Genomic DNA, 14,906 nt, shown 5'->3' with positions numbered 1-14,906 from the left:
TTCACCAAAATCATATATAATTGAGACCAAGTATGGACAGGAACTGAGACAAAACAGGCATCATCTTCGTCCAGACACTGCTGCGGATACATCATCAGAGGAACCAGATGACAATGGAGAAAAAGAACAAGACCATGATGGCACAGAAGTCCTAAACACAGATATTGAGTCTACTGATGATACCGAGGACAGCATAAACGTATCAGAATGTGATAATGCTGGTAAAGACTCTCAACTGGACACCAATCCTATGGATGATGAGCCAGCGATTACTTTCTCTCGCTATGGTCAAGCTCTTAAACCAAAGATATGGAGGGACTTTGTCTCATATTAAATGCTTCATACTTGAGAGGGAAGATGTAATGATGTGTATGTTTTGTGTTATAATTCAAGTTCAATTGTTATGCCTAGTTCCTTATGCATTTTAGGAAACAGTTAACAGTTTTGGTCATGTGATTTGGGGGCGGGGAGCTGTGAATAGTTTTGTAAGATGGATGCTGCTGAATAAACACCAGGCTCATGTTTAAGCTCCTGCTGTCTGCCTATTCTTGGTGTTAAAATCATCACAACCTCCATGTGACAAAGCTTAGGCCCAAGCACTATCAAACGAACAAGGAACTGATGTCAACACTTTCCCTAGTCACATACATCAGTGGTTCTCAACCATGTTCTCAGGTACCCCAAACAGGCCATGTTTTGAGAACTTCTCTTAGATAAAATAGATAGCCGTCCAAAATACCAAGCCATTGACTCTGATTTAAGCACCTATGCAAGATAAAGGAAAACCTGCAAACATGGCCTGTTGGGGGTACTTGAGGACAGGGTTGAGAACCACTGACCTACACCACTGATTTTATTGTCAGGGGGTGGGGGGGGGGTGAAAGGAGCACAATCAGGGTGAATATGTGAGGGATGGGGGGAATTTGCAGAGACACTGCCATTTTGTCCTGACAGTTTCTCTTTAAGTGAGTTAGGAGATGTCAGGTGTAATAAACAGCTACTTTCTGTGAAGCAGCAGATCTGGACAGATTAAAGAAGGAAGATTGATGAACTCAACCTCCCAAGGTGCATTTGGAAGACAATGAGCTGCCTTGGCTATATGTGCCTAGGAAGTGCTGGGAATCAATTGTTTATATGTGTTTTTATAATGTAATTTTTTGGACAGCCTGTTTTTGCTGTGTTGTTGGCAACACATTATCCCATGCATTGTTCCTCTTTGAAATTATCATAAACTAAAAAAGCTTTTATTGAGAAACAACTCTAACTGCTCATAACCCACGCATAGCAGTTAGACCAACAACTCAGCTCAAGCATGAATTTTTTAGTTATTTTAAAATATTTTTTAAACTAAAAGTAATTAAGTATTCTTCATAAATGCTTAATTTGCAATCTTTAATTTTTATAAGTAAACACATATTGTTTATTGCATTAATTTATTATGCCAATTTATTCACTGGGTGCAGGTTAGGCAACTTGTGCTAGGTATATGCCAATGTGCATGGCAACCAATCAGGTTTAATCTTTTGTTCATTCAAAATAAAACAAATGCTTGCTATGGGCTATTGGACTTTACACAGACTTTCACTTGTGTCTTATCTTATTCCATAAGTGTAAATCAAATTAAAAGTTTTGCCTGTAAAATCAAACTGAACTTTTTACACATTTTACAAACCGGTTAAACATAGTTTTTAATTGCCTGAACTTTTCTGTTGTACTAAGAAGTATTGTCAGTGTTACTTCATGATGTACCTGATCCTCTTGTGTGACAATGTATACTTTATCTGGGATTGTAACAAATTGGTTATGGTTTCACAGTTCAATCACACAGGAGAAGGAAGCATCTGCAGTCAAGCTATCATGCTCATTGCTGATGGGGCTGTCGACACATATGATACAATATTTGCCAAGTACAACTGGCCTGACCGGAAGGTAAGTGAAAATAGTCCCATCCCTATCAGTTGTTCAATATGCTGTTAATTCTATAAGCTTGATCAGAGGTGATATGCATTGTATAAGTCGTCTATGCATATCTTTCAGGAGAAACATCAGTTGTGGAAGTTAAAGTGTAAGTCCAGCCTAATACTAAAATCCCTGCATCTAAAGACATCCACGATCTAACACTAACCTATCTAGCCCTGTAAAGAAGAAATTAGTATACATACTTTTTTTCAAGCCAATCCGATCCGGTCTCCAGCGGCGGAAGCTCTGCAGAGGACACAGCTGACAACGGCTGTGAAATGAATGGGGAATGACGTCACCTATAGACTTACTATGGGGGCTTCCGTTGTTGGATGTGTCCTCTGCACCCGCCTACACAACGAAGCCACCGCTGACAGCTCAGCTCAGATCAACTTAAAAAAAAGTATTATACTAATTTCTTCTTTACAGGGCTAGATAGGTTAGTGTTAGATCATCTACATCTGCAGATGCAGGGATTTTAGAGTTAGGGCGGACTTCTACTTTAATGCCTATTCTTGTAGGAAAGTCTAATAAGTCCCAAATACAGTTACTATGTGATGGCTTAGACTCATAAAGTAAACCAAAATGTTTTATACTTTCCCTGACTGTCCAAATCCTCCTTCATTGTTGTCTCGTGTTTCCCATTTCAGACACTAAAGTTAAGGGTGGGAGGCTTTTAGCAATAGAGGCGGTGCTGTCAATCAAGAAAGCATTGGGCAGGACTAGGTATACAGACTTGTGAATCAGCAGTGACAATGCAGATAGTCATGCCACCGCAATAGTTTTTCATCCCACTTTAATGCAAGCAGGCACAACTTACATGAGAATGGCAACTCTACTTTGAATTCAGGAGCAATGCAGCATCATGGTCACCCCATTTCAGGAAGCTGCATTAGGTGGGTTTCACGGGCAGGATCAACAGGTATTTGTGGGACCTTGCAGGAGAGCTAAAAGAAAACCGAACATGCAGATGCAGTGAGGCAGCATATGGGAGGTCATAGTTCTACTTGAAATGAGCTTGTGAAAAGTACAGTAGAGTGATATTCTGTTAAATAATGGTGACCACACAAAATATTGACACTTCGGGCCCAATTTGGACATTTTCACTTAGGGGTGTACTCACTTTTGTTGCCAGCGGTTTAGACATTAAAGGCTGTCTTTACTTTCCTGCAGTTCACAGTCCACAAGCTCTCCAGTGTGGGACTTGTCATGCTGGTCTTTCTTAGGGACATGGCTGCTGATTGAAGATCGCAGTCTAGTTCTCCCTGCAGTACCATCCTGGCATAATTACTACATTGTCCAGTGCTCACTCAGTAGCCTTTATCTAATATCTTCTTTTTTCTCTATTTGTGGGGTGCCTGTGGATTGGTTTGATTTTTTTTTTTTTTTTTGGTAATTAAAAGTCCACTGCCCCACTGACACCGCCCACTGCCCCACTGACACCATCCACTGCTCTACTGATACCATCCACTGCCCCACTGACACCATCCACTGCTCTACTGACACCATCCACTGCCCTACTGACACCGCCCACTGCCCCACTGACACCGCCCACTGCCCCACTGACACCGTCCACTACTCTACTGACACCGTCCACTGCTCTACTGACACCGTCCACTGCCCCACTGACACCGTCCACTGCCCCACTGACACTGTCCACTGCCCCACTGATACTGTCCACTGCCTTACTCACACTGTCCACTGCCCACTGACACTGTCCACTGCTCTACTGACACCGTTCATTGCCCTACTGACACCGTCTACTGCTCTACTGACACCATCCACTGCCCCACTGACACTATCCACTGCCCCACTGACACCGTTCGCGGGCACTGACACCACACTCTGCCCCACTGACACTGTCCACTGCTCCACTGACACCGTCCACTGCCACTGACACCGCACTCTGCCCCACTGACACCATCCTCTACCCCACTGACACCGCACTCTGCCGCACTGACACCATCCACTGCCCTACTGACACCGCCCACTGCCCCACTGACACCGCCCACTGCCCCACTGACACCGTCCACTACTCTACTGACACCGTCCACTGCTCTACTGACACCGTCCACTGCCCCACTGACACCGTCCACTGCCCCACTGACACTGTCCACTGCCCCACTGATACTGTCCACTGCCTTACTCACACTGTCCACTGCCCACTGACACTGTCCACTGCTCTACTGACACCGTTCATTGCCCTACTGACACCGTCTACTGCTCTACTGACACCATCCACTGCCCCACTGACACTATCCACTGCCCCACTGACACCGTTCGCGGGCACTGACACCACACTCTGCCCCACTGACACTGTCCACTGCTCCACTGACACCGTCCACTGCCACTGACACCGCACTCTGCCCCACTGACACCATCCTCTACCCCACTGACACCGCACTCTGCCGCACTGACACCGTCCTCTGCCCCACTGACACCATCTTTTGCTCTACTGACACCATCCTCTGCCCTACTGACACCGTCCTCTGCCCTACTGACTGACAGTGTCCACCTTTAAGGTAGCTTAGGTTCATATTTTAGCTGTGACATTTCTTTTATTAATCTAATCATATTTTATGGGCACACAAATGCTTTTGTTTTAGTGTACACACGATCAGAATTTCCGACAACGGATTTTGTTGTTGGAAAATTTTAGCTCCAGCTCTCAAACTTTGTGTGTCGGAAATTCCGATGGAAAAAGTCCGATGGAGCCTACACACGATCGGAATTTCTGACAACAAGCTCCGATCGCAGATTTTCTGTCGGAAAGTCTGATCGTGTGTACAGGGCATTGCAATCATATAGCGTGTACTACAAAAAAAATTGCCGTGCGCCTCTAAAGTATCCGGGTTTGTCTTGACGAAAAGGTGGCAACCCTAGTTAGAAGAGATTTGCTGATTCTAGACCATCAGGACTTATTGTGATCATCTGAGTCACCCAACACAACAGTATGGTATTCACCTGAACAACAGTTCCTTCCTTCTACCCAAACAGGAAACAAACAATGATTGACCACATTGGATTTCTAAAGTGCCAGAGGATATCTTTTTGGGAATATTGGAAATGCCTGTTATTACTGTAATATTTACACTGAATTATTCTAGTTAGCACTGCTCACATTTGTTTCATTGTGCTGCATGTGGACATCATAAGCTGAATAGTTACTTTATAAAAAGGTACAACTTACAGGTTTCCATATACATCCGATCCTGGGGAAAAATTAGAACTCCTGTCAGGTTTACTGCTATCTGGGGCTCTGTTAGAGAGATTATCTATTACTTCCTGTTCTGAGGACTTTTCTGAGTACCAAGTGGATGGGGCTGACAGGAGCCCAGCTGGGCAACTGACACTGCTGCATGATAATATCAGTCAGGGGGTAGAGATACACTCATTTGTGAAACAACAAAAGACTGACCAATGTTCTAGCATTCCCCTACTCAAAGTAGTTGTAACCCCTACAAATACCCAGTGAAGTGTCTGATCTCAGGTTATACACAGCGATTAAACAAATCCTCCAACATAAGTCGTACCTGTTTATCTGCAGTTCTTTCTTCTCTACATCAGCTCAAAGTACTGTATTTTAAAGCTTGTCTGAGAGTTCAGAAAAAAGGAGTTGGAGGAGCTGAAGTTACACTTTGCAGAACTCAGTGAGGAGAAGTCTGACAGCTGATTGGAGGGAAGGGATACACCCCCCTCCACACAGGAACAGAGCTGGGGCTATCAATCAGCTGGAGCTCCCTCCCCTGTCACCTTTTTTTCTCTCGGTGTCAGTAAAACTTGTCAGAAGTGACTCATGCTGGTAGCAGAGGAATGAAGCAACAGACAAAAGTGACACTTATGCCCGTACACACGAGCGGAAATTCCGCCAGCAAAAGTCCGATGAGAGCTTTTGGTCCGAAAATGCGACCGTGTGTATGCTTCATCAGACTTTTGCTGGTGGAATTCCAGCCAGCAAAAGATTGAGAGCATGTTTTCAATTTTTCAGTCGGAAAAAGTTCCGATCGGAAATTCCGATCATCTGTACCAATTCCGACGTGCAAAATTCCTACGCATGCGCGGAAACAATTCGACGCAAGCTCGGAAGCATTGAACTTCATTTTCTCGGCTCGTCGTAGTGTTGTACGTCACCGCGTTCTTGATGGTCGCAAGTTCAGCAAACTTTTGTGTGACCGTGTGTATGCAAGGCAAGCTTGAGCAGAATTAAATGGGAAAAACCATCCAAGATTTTTCCAACGGAAATTCCGCTCGTGTGTACGCGGCATAGTGCCCTTAATTGAGACAAGTACACACTTTAGAGGGATATGCTTCGGTCATATTTCATGTCTGAGGTTTACAACCACTTTAACTTAAAAAAATATGATGTAGTAATGTGACCTGACACAATCTGCTCATAGCAGTGGCAAACCTCCATCCCTATTATATACTAAAAAACAAACAAACAAAAAACAACATAAAAAAGTAATTTTACTTCTGTCTGTGTTGCAGTTAAAGAGTTTCCTTCACTTTCTGTAGTGTGAAAAGCTTGTCCACGGACCCCTGAAGAGCAGTAAAAGATAATAGGAGTACTGATCCTTCCCCACTCTATCCAATACTAAAACAGGGGGAAAGGGCAGAGATTTACAGTATACATTTGGATCTCCAGATCATGTAACATTGAACTCGTTAAATGTGAACATGCAATACCAGGCATCTGATGAATTTATGGGACTTCTAAGCCTTTAGCAGTATGTAGAACTAAAATAGAAGGTGTTTCCTATCAAGCAAATCACTGTGACAAGTGTGTGGAAGTCAGCATAATAAATGTTCTCTGCACGTAACTGCAATATTTGTTATTGATTTCCTGCACCCTGGAAGATTCTTGTTTTACACTATTATACTGTTTTATTGTTCCTGAAGTTTGTAATACATTTAAAGCTCAGTGGGTTATTATACCTGTAACCTGGACAAGTCCTTTTCACTGGTGTCATGACATGAGTAAATAGTATTCATATCTGACTCCATAGCTGTCACTTGCAAACCTTACAATATTCTTTTATCTTTTTTTTTTACATCTTAAGTGTTTGTTCAATACAAGTGAAGATGCTTTGATATTGTAGACAAGTCAATGAGATCATCTTTATCAGTGGGTGGGAGTCAACAAGTGTGATCAAAGAGCATTGAAACCTGTGACAGGGATAATTTGTGTAAGATGACAAAATACAGCAAAACAATTGCTTGTGATCTTTTTTTTGTTTTTTTTTTAAATATATATATTTTTTTCAAGCCTGTAAAGTGTCTGGCAAACTACACAATCCTAAAGCTTTGTACATTTTATGATATCTGAGGATGCTTGCAAAAATTTCCACCCGCATATTGAGCAGCTAAAATATGGACGTGGACACAGCATAGTGAAAAAAGTCATTGTATAGGTGATCATTTTGTTATCTTTTGCTTCTTTACCTTTCAAAAAATCATCAGGTTTTTGGTGTTATAGTACACTATATGGCCAAAAATTTGTGGAAACCTGACACACGTGTATGGCAAAAAATCTTTGGACAAACAAAACATACAAAGACATTTTAGGATAGCATTTCTCAACCTTTTTTTCAGTTGCACCACCCTTTAAAAGTTTGCAAAATCTCAAGGCACTCCAGTCTAAAATGTAAAACAAAATGTAAATGTTAGTTATCAATGGGAAACCTGGACCTGGAACAATGCACACAACTGCCTTGATGAAATTAACTTCACATCATAAGCCCTCTTTCACATCAGAGGTACCCTATCACATTAACACCTCTCCTTCACATCAGACCCACCAGCACCATGGCAACTAAAGTTGCTGATCCAGGGCAAACTAAGTTCCAGCTCGTGGCACCCTGGAGGAACTCAGTTGGCACCACAGGGTGCCACAGCACCCTATTTGGGAAGCTCCATTTAAGACACTTGTGAATGTCTAACCTTTTGAGAACAGTCTATGTAAAGCTGTTTATTATTCCATCATAACTGTGGCCCTGTGCACAAAGCTAGGTCCATAATGATATGGTTTGACAAGTCTGGTGTGAAGAATTTGAGAAACCTTCACAGTGCCCTGGCTCCATGCCTACTGAACATCTTTGGGATAAATTAGAATGCAAATTGCAAAGCCAGGTCTTCTTATCCTTTGTCAATATCCAAACTCACGTGTGCTCTTTTGTTTGAATGTGGACAAATTCCCACAGACACACTCAACAATATTGTGGACAAGCTTCCCCAAAGAGTGGAGACTGTGAGAGTACAAGGTAGGGAGGTGCTGGATGTGTGATGGGGTATCAGTCAGCTCAGAGAGGATGCTGTATGGTTGACTGTTATTCTTGGTTATCAATACTGATGGATGTGTGGCCATCATTGATGGACTGTTGGGCAGCTGGCTGTCATTGTAGGTGAATCACTACTGCAGGGATTGTAAGAGGCCAGCATTTCCACGTGGAGCCTTTTTAAAGCTACAGGTGATTGGCATAGAAGGTGAATGGAAATTGCATGCCTGTTCAAGTGGCCAACAGTCTCATAGAGGATTGCCATTCAGGTTTGAGTGGGTAACTAGCATTTTGGGTATCTTTTTTTTTTTTTGTCAAATCACTTTTGTTCTAAATTTTACCATTTTTACAAAAATGAGTAAAAATATATGCAAGTAGACACTTAAGAGCAAAGTTAGGCATGAGTTATTTTTTAAAACATACACAGAAAAGCATTACATTGTTGTTCATAAAGCAAACGCAGTAACAATTTACTCTAACCCAACAATTTTGGTTATGTAGGTGAAAGACTCTCTAGTAAAGGCAGCCATGTGCCATAAGAGACAATTCAGTCATATAGAAAACAAAATGAGAAAAGAAATATTAAACAAACATGTCTATTTACACCCAACACTCTGTCAGGTCAAATTGCTGTAAATCTCTAGTCTCATCACATTACAGGGGCCCAACATTAACAGTAAAGCCTACTATGCACCTTAATAGTATAATCATAGCCATTTAGGTTAACACTGTAATAACCTAGTTGAGAGCAAGGATAGGGGGCTAAACCCTGTACATCAAATCAAGGTTCCCATAGTTTAATTTTGGGTATCTTGGGTGGAGGACTGCAGATCAATGTGATTCTGGGCCATTGCTAGTATATGAATTTGAATGAGCGCTGTTGATTGTGATTCCAACTCTGTGGTGGGTGACCCACCTTGTAGCTGGCTGCACCTGTCAATGTCCCGATCTGGGTTCAAAGCATTAAACATACAACTGGAGCACCAGGTCAAATGGTAAAGGGGTCCAAATTGCTATAATTGTTCATCATATGACACATACAATTAAAGCAGGTTGGACTTTCTTATCATTTGGTCTGGCACTCCTGTTGTTTGTTTAATGCTTTGAATGTTCTGGGTTCCAGCCAGAGAAGAGCCTTGTTTTATGTGAACAGTTTTCACGTGCAAGTCAGCTTGTTAAAAAGACCTGGATTCTTTAGGCTTCTGAACAAATAAGTGTTAAAATCCCAGTGCTTCTTGGTGATGTCCTTTTGGAGCTCACATACACTTGGACATTTCTGATCTGGATTGACTTTTTAGCATCAAGTTCCCTGAATATCTCTTCCAATATCCCTTTGCATCTGACTTCTCCTTGTCCAATGTGCCCTTGCCAGACATTGCTGTTGGTGGGCCAGAAGAAGAACAATGGGGTTTTTGTGTGCTGCACTCCTGAGCATGGAAATGAGAGAAAAGCTGCAGGTCTCCATTAACTCCCTTCCTGCAGACACTGGCAAGCATTTGGATGTACTAGTGCAGTGATGGCGAACCTTGGCACCCCAGATGTTTTGGAACTACATTTCCCATGATGCTCATGCACTCTGCAGTGTAGTTGAGCATCATGGGAAATGTAGTTCCAAAACATCTGGGGTGCCAAGGTTCGCCATCACTGTACTAGTGTATAGTGGACTGAGCTCCCAATTGAGGGGAAAGGTTGGTGTGTTTGTGGGCTATTTAATTGGGAAGGGAGACTGTGCATATGCATGCCAGGAGAATGGAGGCTTTTTTGGTAGGAACGTTGCTTCTGTTTTAAAAACAAATAAAGTATATTTTTTGTGTTTTTGCTTACTATTAAGGAATAAGTATATGACAATAGAATGAAGATGTTGCTGACATCTTAACGCAACAGATGTAAAAGAGAGTCAGAGCCATTTCACCGAGACACTGAAACAAATAGGCAAACACAAGCTTGTAAAAAATCAAAATCAAAAAATCATATAAGAATCACCTTAAAGAACTATCATTATATATATAATTTTTTTCTGTTCTGTCCCTTTTGGGTCAAAGTACTTGTACGTTTTAGTCCTATGATGCTAGGTGCTTCCTAACCCTAGCTATGATTTCTCACTGCACCTTTTCCCTACCTGCCGAAGTCAATCTGACTCTGGCTCTGAGCACCTTCCTGAGACAACAGCAACAGGTACAAGAATGCAAAGGCTGACACCCACCCCCCTCCTCCTGTTTCCTGTTGGCACTGCCTATTTTAAAAAGGGCTCAGAGCAGGGAAAAGCCCCCATGATGAAGCATCCATCTCCTTCCTTACCATTGTCGGATCAGCCATGGTAGGAGAGGAGGGATGCAGGTGTGACCTCATAGCTAGCATAGGAGGCATCTAGCAACATGAGACAAAGTACTAGATGTATTTTTTCCTATAGGGAACAGAACAATAAAAAATATATAATGATCGTTCTTCTTTAAGGTAAACATTGTAATAATAGCTCAAAATAAGCATTCATTAAAAATATGTTATACTTCCCTTCTAGTTTGGACTCACACAGAAAGAGTTAAGAAAAAAAGTGAAAAAAAAAACAAACAAAAAACAAATAGACATAAACGGTAAGGCAGGTATGTGTGTGGGCAGAAAACGGAGAGCAGTTGGACAATAATTTGAGATTTTATTTCTGTTATTTGCCAGGCACCTCTGAAATCAAGGTCTTTTCAGCCCAGTATATTATGTATTATTTTATATAATTGGTTTCTGAGGTGATTGCCATTGTGGGCCAAATTGCCAATATAAAAGCAGCCTTAATGATGGCTGGTTTTATATAGTGGCAGTCTGGCTTAACTTTATTATTGGATATTTTTTCTCTGTTTATGATGTTTGATAGAATAAGAAATGTATTCTTTTTTTTATTTGGCTCAAAGAACCTGATTTAGAGTGGTAGTTGCTGTGCTGATTGCTCAGTAGGGTCAAGGGAGCAATGGGAGGTCCTGTTTTTTTTTAAATAAAAAGTTATGCTGAGACGCTAAATCAATCAAACAGTTGAAATACATATAAGGTTGGTGGTTGAACACCAGCAACAGTAAAACGTATGGCAACCCATCAATGAACTTCTCTTGCTTGAAGAATTATGGAGAGGAACTTGTGGACATGAATAGTTGGAGCAGAGGTAAGTATTTTCAGGTTAGTTCTACTTTAACCCTTTCTTCCAAAAATGAGTTCAGTAATAAATGGTAAAAAGACTAAAGCACCCAATTTATGTTCCTCATCACCATACACCAAGAAACAGACCATGACATGGAAATGTTAGAGACACTACAACACAAGAAGAGACGTGCCACACAACTATGGGAAAAGCAAATTCCTGTTCACTTTGAATACCCAGTCATGAGCAGATGGAATATGTAAAAAGGAGTTGGATTTTCCTATGACTGGATAATTGAAGTGAATATTCACACTTGTATGAAGAGCAACTGTTTTAGTAAATATGCCCCAAAGGTTTATATGACATTTATTACAGTTTACATAATATACGAATATTTTCTTATAAAAATATAATAAAATGCATATATGAAATTGTTTTATGCTGAATGATGGACAGACATACAAGCCCCAAATGAATGCAGCTAGCTATTCAAGTTGAAATTTCTCTGCATTAAGGTAAAAAAACCTCCCCACTTCTTGTTCCCTCCCCATTACCAAACACTTACCTGTCTCCTGTCCCAATCCAGCGCTGTTCCTGAATTCAGCACCCCTCCCCTCAGTTCCTGCTTTCACAGGAGATTCTGAGAGCAGTGGGAGCCATAGGCTCCAGCTACTGTCAGTCAAGCTCCTGTAAGGAGCGAGAGGGGGTGGAGCTTTTTGGCACTGTGTGTCTATGGACTCACACAGCCCAGATTCAGGAGCTGACCTGCATGGGTACCCCCTCAGTGGTGCTTTCTGAGGGAACATCCGGAGTAGAGGAGGAATGGACGACGCTGATAGGGGTCTCTAAAAGAGGAGGTAATACCATTGCACAGAGCAGGTAAGCATGGCTTCTTTTATTTAAAAAAATATATTTATAATCACTTTCACTAATATATTATGAATGGTCTGACAAGGAACATGCTGGTGAGAGGAGAGGGCAGTGTCCTTTCACTGTCCAGTCAGCAGACTGGGGGTAGAGAGAGGACACCACTGTATCCCAGATAAAGTCTGCAACTGAAACAGAGTGAGTGGTGTCACCTGCCTGACTGTTCTATCTAGCAGGGCAGCGTAAATCTCAGAAATGCATGGACAGGAATACAAATAATTTGGCTGGTAAAAGAGCTCCCTTATATGTATTTCATATCAGTTTTAAGCTGTTTGACCAAAGTTAATCATTGGAAACAATTTGAATTTCTTCTTGGACAATCTTGTGATTCCCACTTCTCAACTACTCTGCATAACCAGGGAGAAAACCCCAACAGCCACTGGAAGAGAATCATGTGACTGAGCAGACTCTACCCTATTCACAAATTATATTACAGGCAGTGTATTTAGTGAAATAACTTTTCTCAATGGTGGGGAAGGCAAGAGGGAGCGTGTCCCCACTAGATTATCTTTGGTACAGCTGAGCCCGGAGACCTGAAGCTGTTAACTCCCACAGCTCCAAATGTTCAGCAGCAGGAAGAGGACAGGGCAGCTCTGCAGTGAAGATTTCTACCTAATCCAACAGCCCTCACATCATGGAACATACTTCATTACAGGTAAGTAATGTAACTAAAACCCTACAGAATTTTTTAAAACTTCGACTTTAATGAGAAGCTATCTAGAGGTGTACTTACTGTTGTTGACATTTGTTTAGACTAGAGGTCGACCGATATGGGTTTTTCTCTGGCCGATGCCGATATTTAGAAATCTCGGTGGCCGATGGCCGATTTGTGATGCCGATTTTTTTTGGGCCGATATATTAGGCCGATTTTTTTTTTCTTTTCTTTTTTTTTTTCCTTCATCTCATCAAATTTAACAGTTAGACCCCTTTCACACTGGGGCGTTTTTCAGGCACTTTTGGGCTAAAAATAGCACCTATAAAGTGCTGTAAAACGGCTCCCCTGCAGTCTCATTGTGAAAGCCCGAGTGCTTTCACACTGAGGCGATGCGCTGGCAGGATGTTAAGAAAAGTCCTGCAAGCAGCATCTTTGGAGCGGTGTATACCACCACTCCTGCCCGTTGAAATGAATGCGCGCCGCTGCCAAAGTGCCTGCAAAGCGTTTCGGCAGCGGCGCTTCAGGGGCGCATTTAACACCTTCCTCGGCTGCTAGCTGGGTTATAAGCTCCCCGCTAGCAGCCGAATAGCGCCGCTAAAATGACGGTAAAGCGCCGCTAAAACTAGCAGCGTTTTACTGTCAACGCATGCCCGCTGCAGTGTGAAAGCAACCTAAAGTGATACAGAAAATTTTTTACATTTAAACATTTATTAAACAAAACAAACCTCCAATCAGTTCACTTGTATGTATAATTTAGATAAAAAAAAAATATATAGAAAAAAAACTATATCTTAAAAATAAATACACAAAAACAGGTAATCAAAACTTTTGGATGAAAAAAAATGGGCTAACTTTACTGCTTAGTTTTTTTTAATTTATTAGTGTATTTTTTTTTTTTTAAATTGCGTTTGAAAGACCGCTGCGCAAATACCGTGTGACATAAAATATTGCAACAACCGCTATTTTATTCCCTAGGGTCTCTGCTAAAAAAAAAATATATAATGTTTGGGGGTTCTAAGTGATTTTCTAGCAGAAAATACAGGATTTTTACTTGTAAGCAACAAGTGTCAGAAAAGATTTAGTCTTTAAATGGTTAAACTGAGAACTTCTACACACAGAGTTCAGCTCATTGATAAGTGTAAACATTGTATCAATTCAGGTTCTTTTTATCAGATTTGGCAGGCTGCCCAGAGAGGGGAGAGAAGTGCTTCACAGAAGACTACAGGCAACTTGTATTGACTTCAGAAGTCATTTGCAAGTCGCGCTGAGTTATATCGGCCTTTTTTATCAGCACAATCGGCCGATGCCGATTAAGAAAAAAACACCAAATATCGGCCGATATATCGGTCGACCTCTAGTTTAGACATTAATGGCTGTGTGTTGAGTTATTTTGAGGGGATAGCAAGTTTACACTGTTATACAAGCTGTACACTCACTACCTTACATGGTAGCAAAGTGTCATTTCTGTTGTCACATGAAAAGATATAATTAAATATTTACAAAAATGTGAGGGGTGTACTCACTTTTGTGAGATACTGTATATAAACCTGCAGGACCTGTCTATAAAAGGACAAATCACCAATATACAACTGTGTGGCAAATGAGGTTTAATGTTGATAAGTGTTATTCACTTGGGTCTAAAAACATGCATGCATCTTACATACTAGGAGTAGAACAGCTCGGGTAGTCAATAATGGAGAAGGATCTGGGTGTTCTGGTAGATCATAGATTTAATAATAGCAAGCAATGCCAAGCAAGCAAAATCCCTTCTTGTATTAAGAGAGGTAGGGACTCCAGAGAAAGAGATATCATTTTGCCCTTGTACAAATTATTAGTAAGACCTCATCTGGAATATGCAGTTCAGTTTTAGGCACCAATTCTCAAAAAGGATATCGGGGAACTGAAGAAAGTGCAGATAAGGGAAACCAAACTGATAAGAGGGATAGAGGAGCTCAGCTATAAGGAACGA

General features: G+C 41.5%; 1 protein-coding gene across 3 annotated transcripts in view; it reads left to right on the top strand.

Moving 5' to 3' along the window:
- The window catches only part of CACNA2D3 (calcium voltage-gated channel auxiliary subunit alpha2delta 3), a 1,508,837-nt gene that overhangs the window by 740,034 nt on the left and 753,897 nt on the right, over positions 1-14,906 (top strand). For all 3 annotated transcript variants that reach the window (XM_073592282.1, XM_073592284.1, XM_073592285.1), the window contains one exon: positions 1,816-1,929. In XM_073592282.1, coding sequence (XP_073448383.1) covers positions 1,816-1,929 — 114 coding nt within the window. The remainder of the gene's footprint in view (positions 1-1,815; positions 1,930-14,906) is intronic.

This window comes from Aquarana catesbeiana, linkage group LG07, assembly GCF_042186555.1.
Source record: "Aquarana catesbeiana isolate 2022-GZ linkage group LG07, ASM4218655v1, whole genome shotgun sequence".
Taxonomy (NCBI): Eukaryota; Metazoa; Chordata; class Amphibia; order Anura; family Ranidae; genus Aquarana; species Aquarana catesbeiana.
This window is presented reverse-complemented; position numbering and strand designations above follow the sequence as displayed.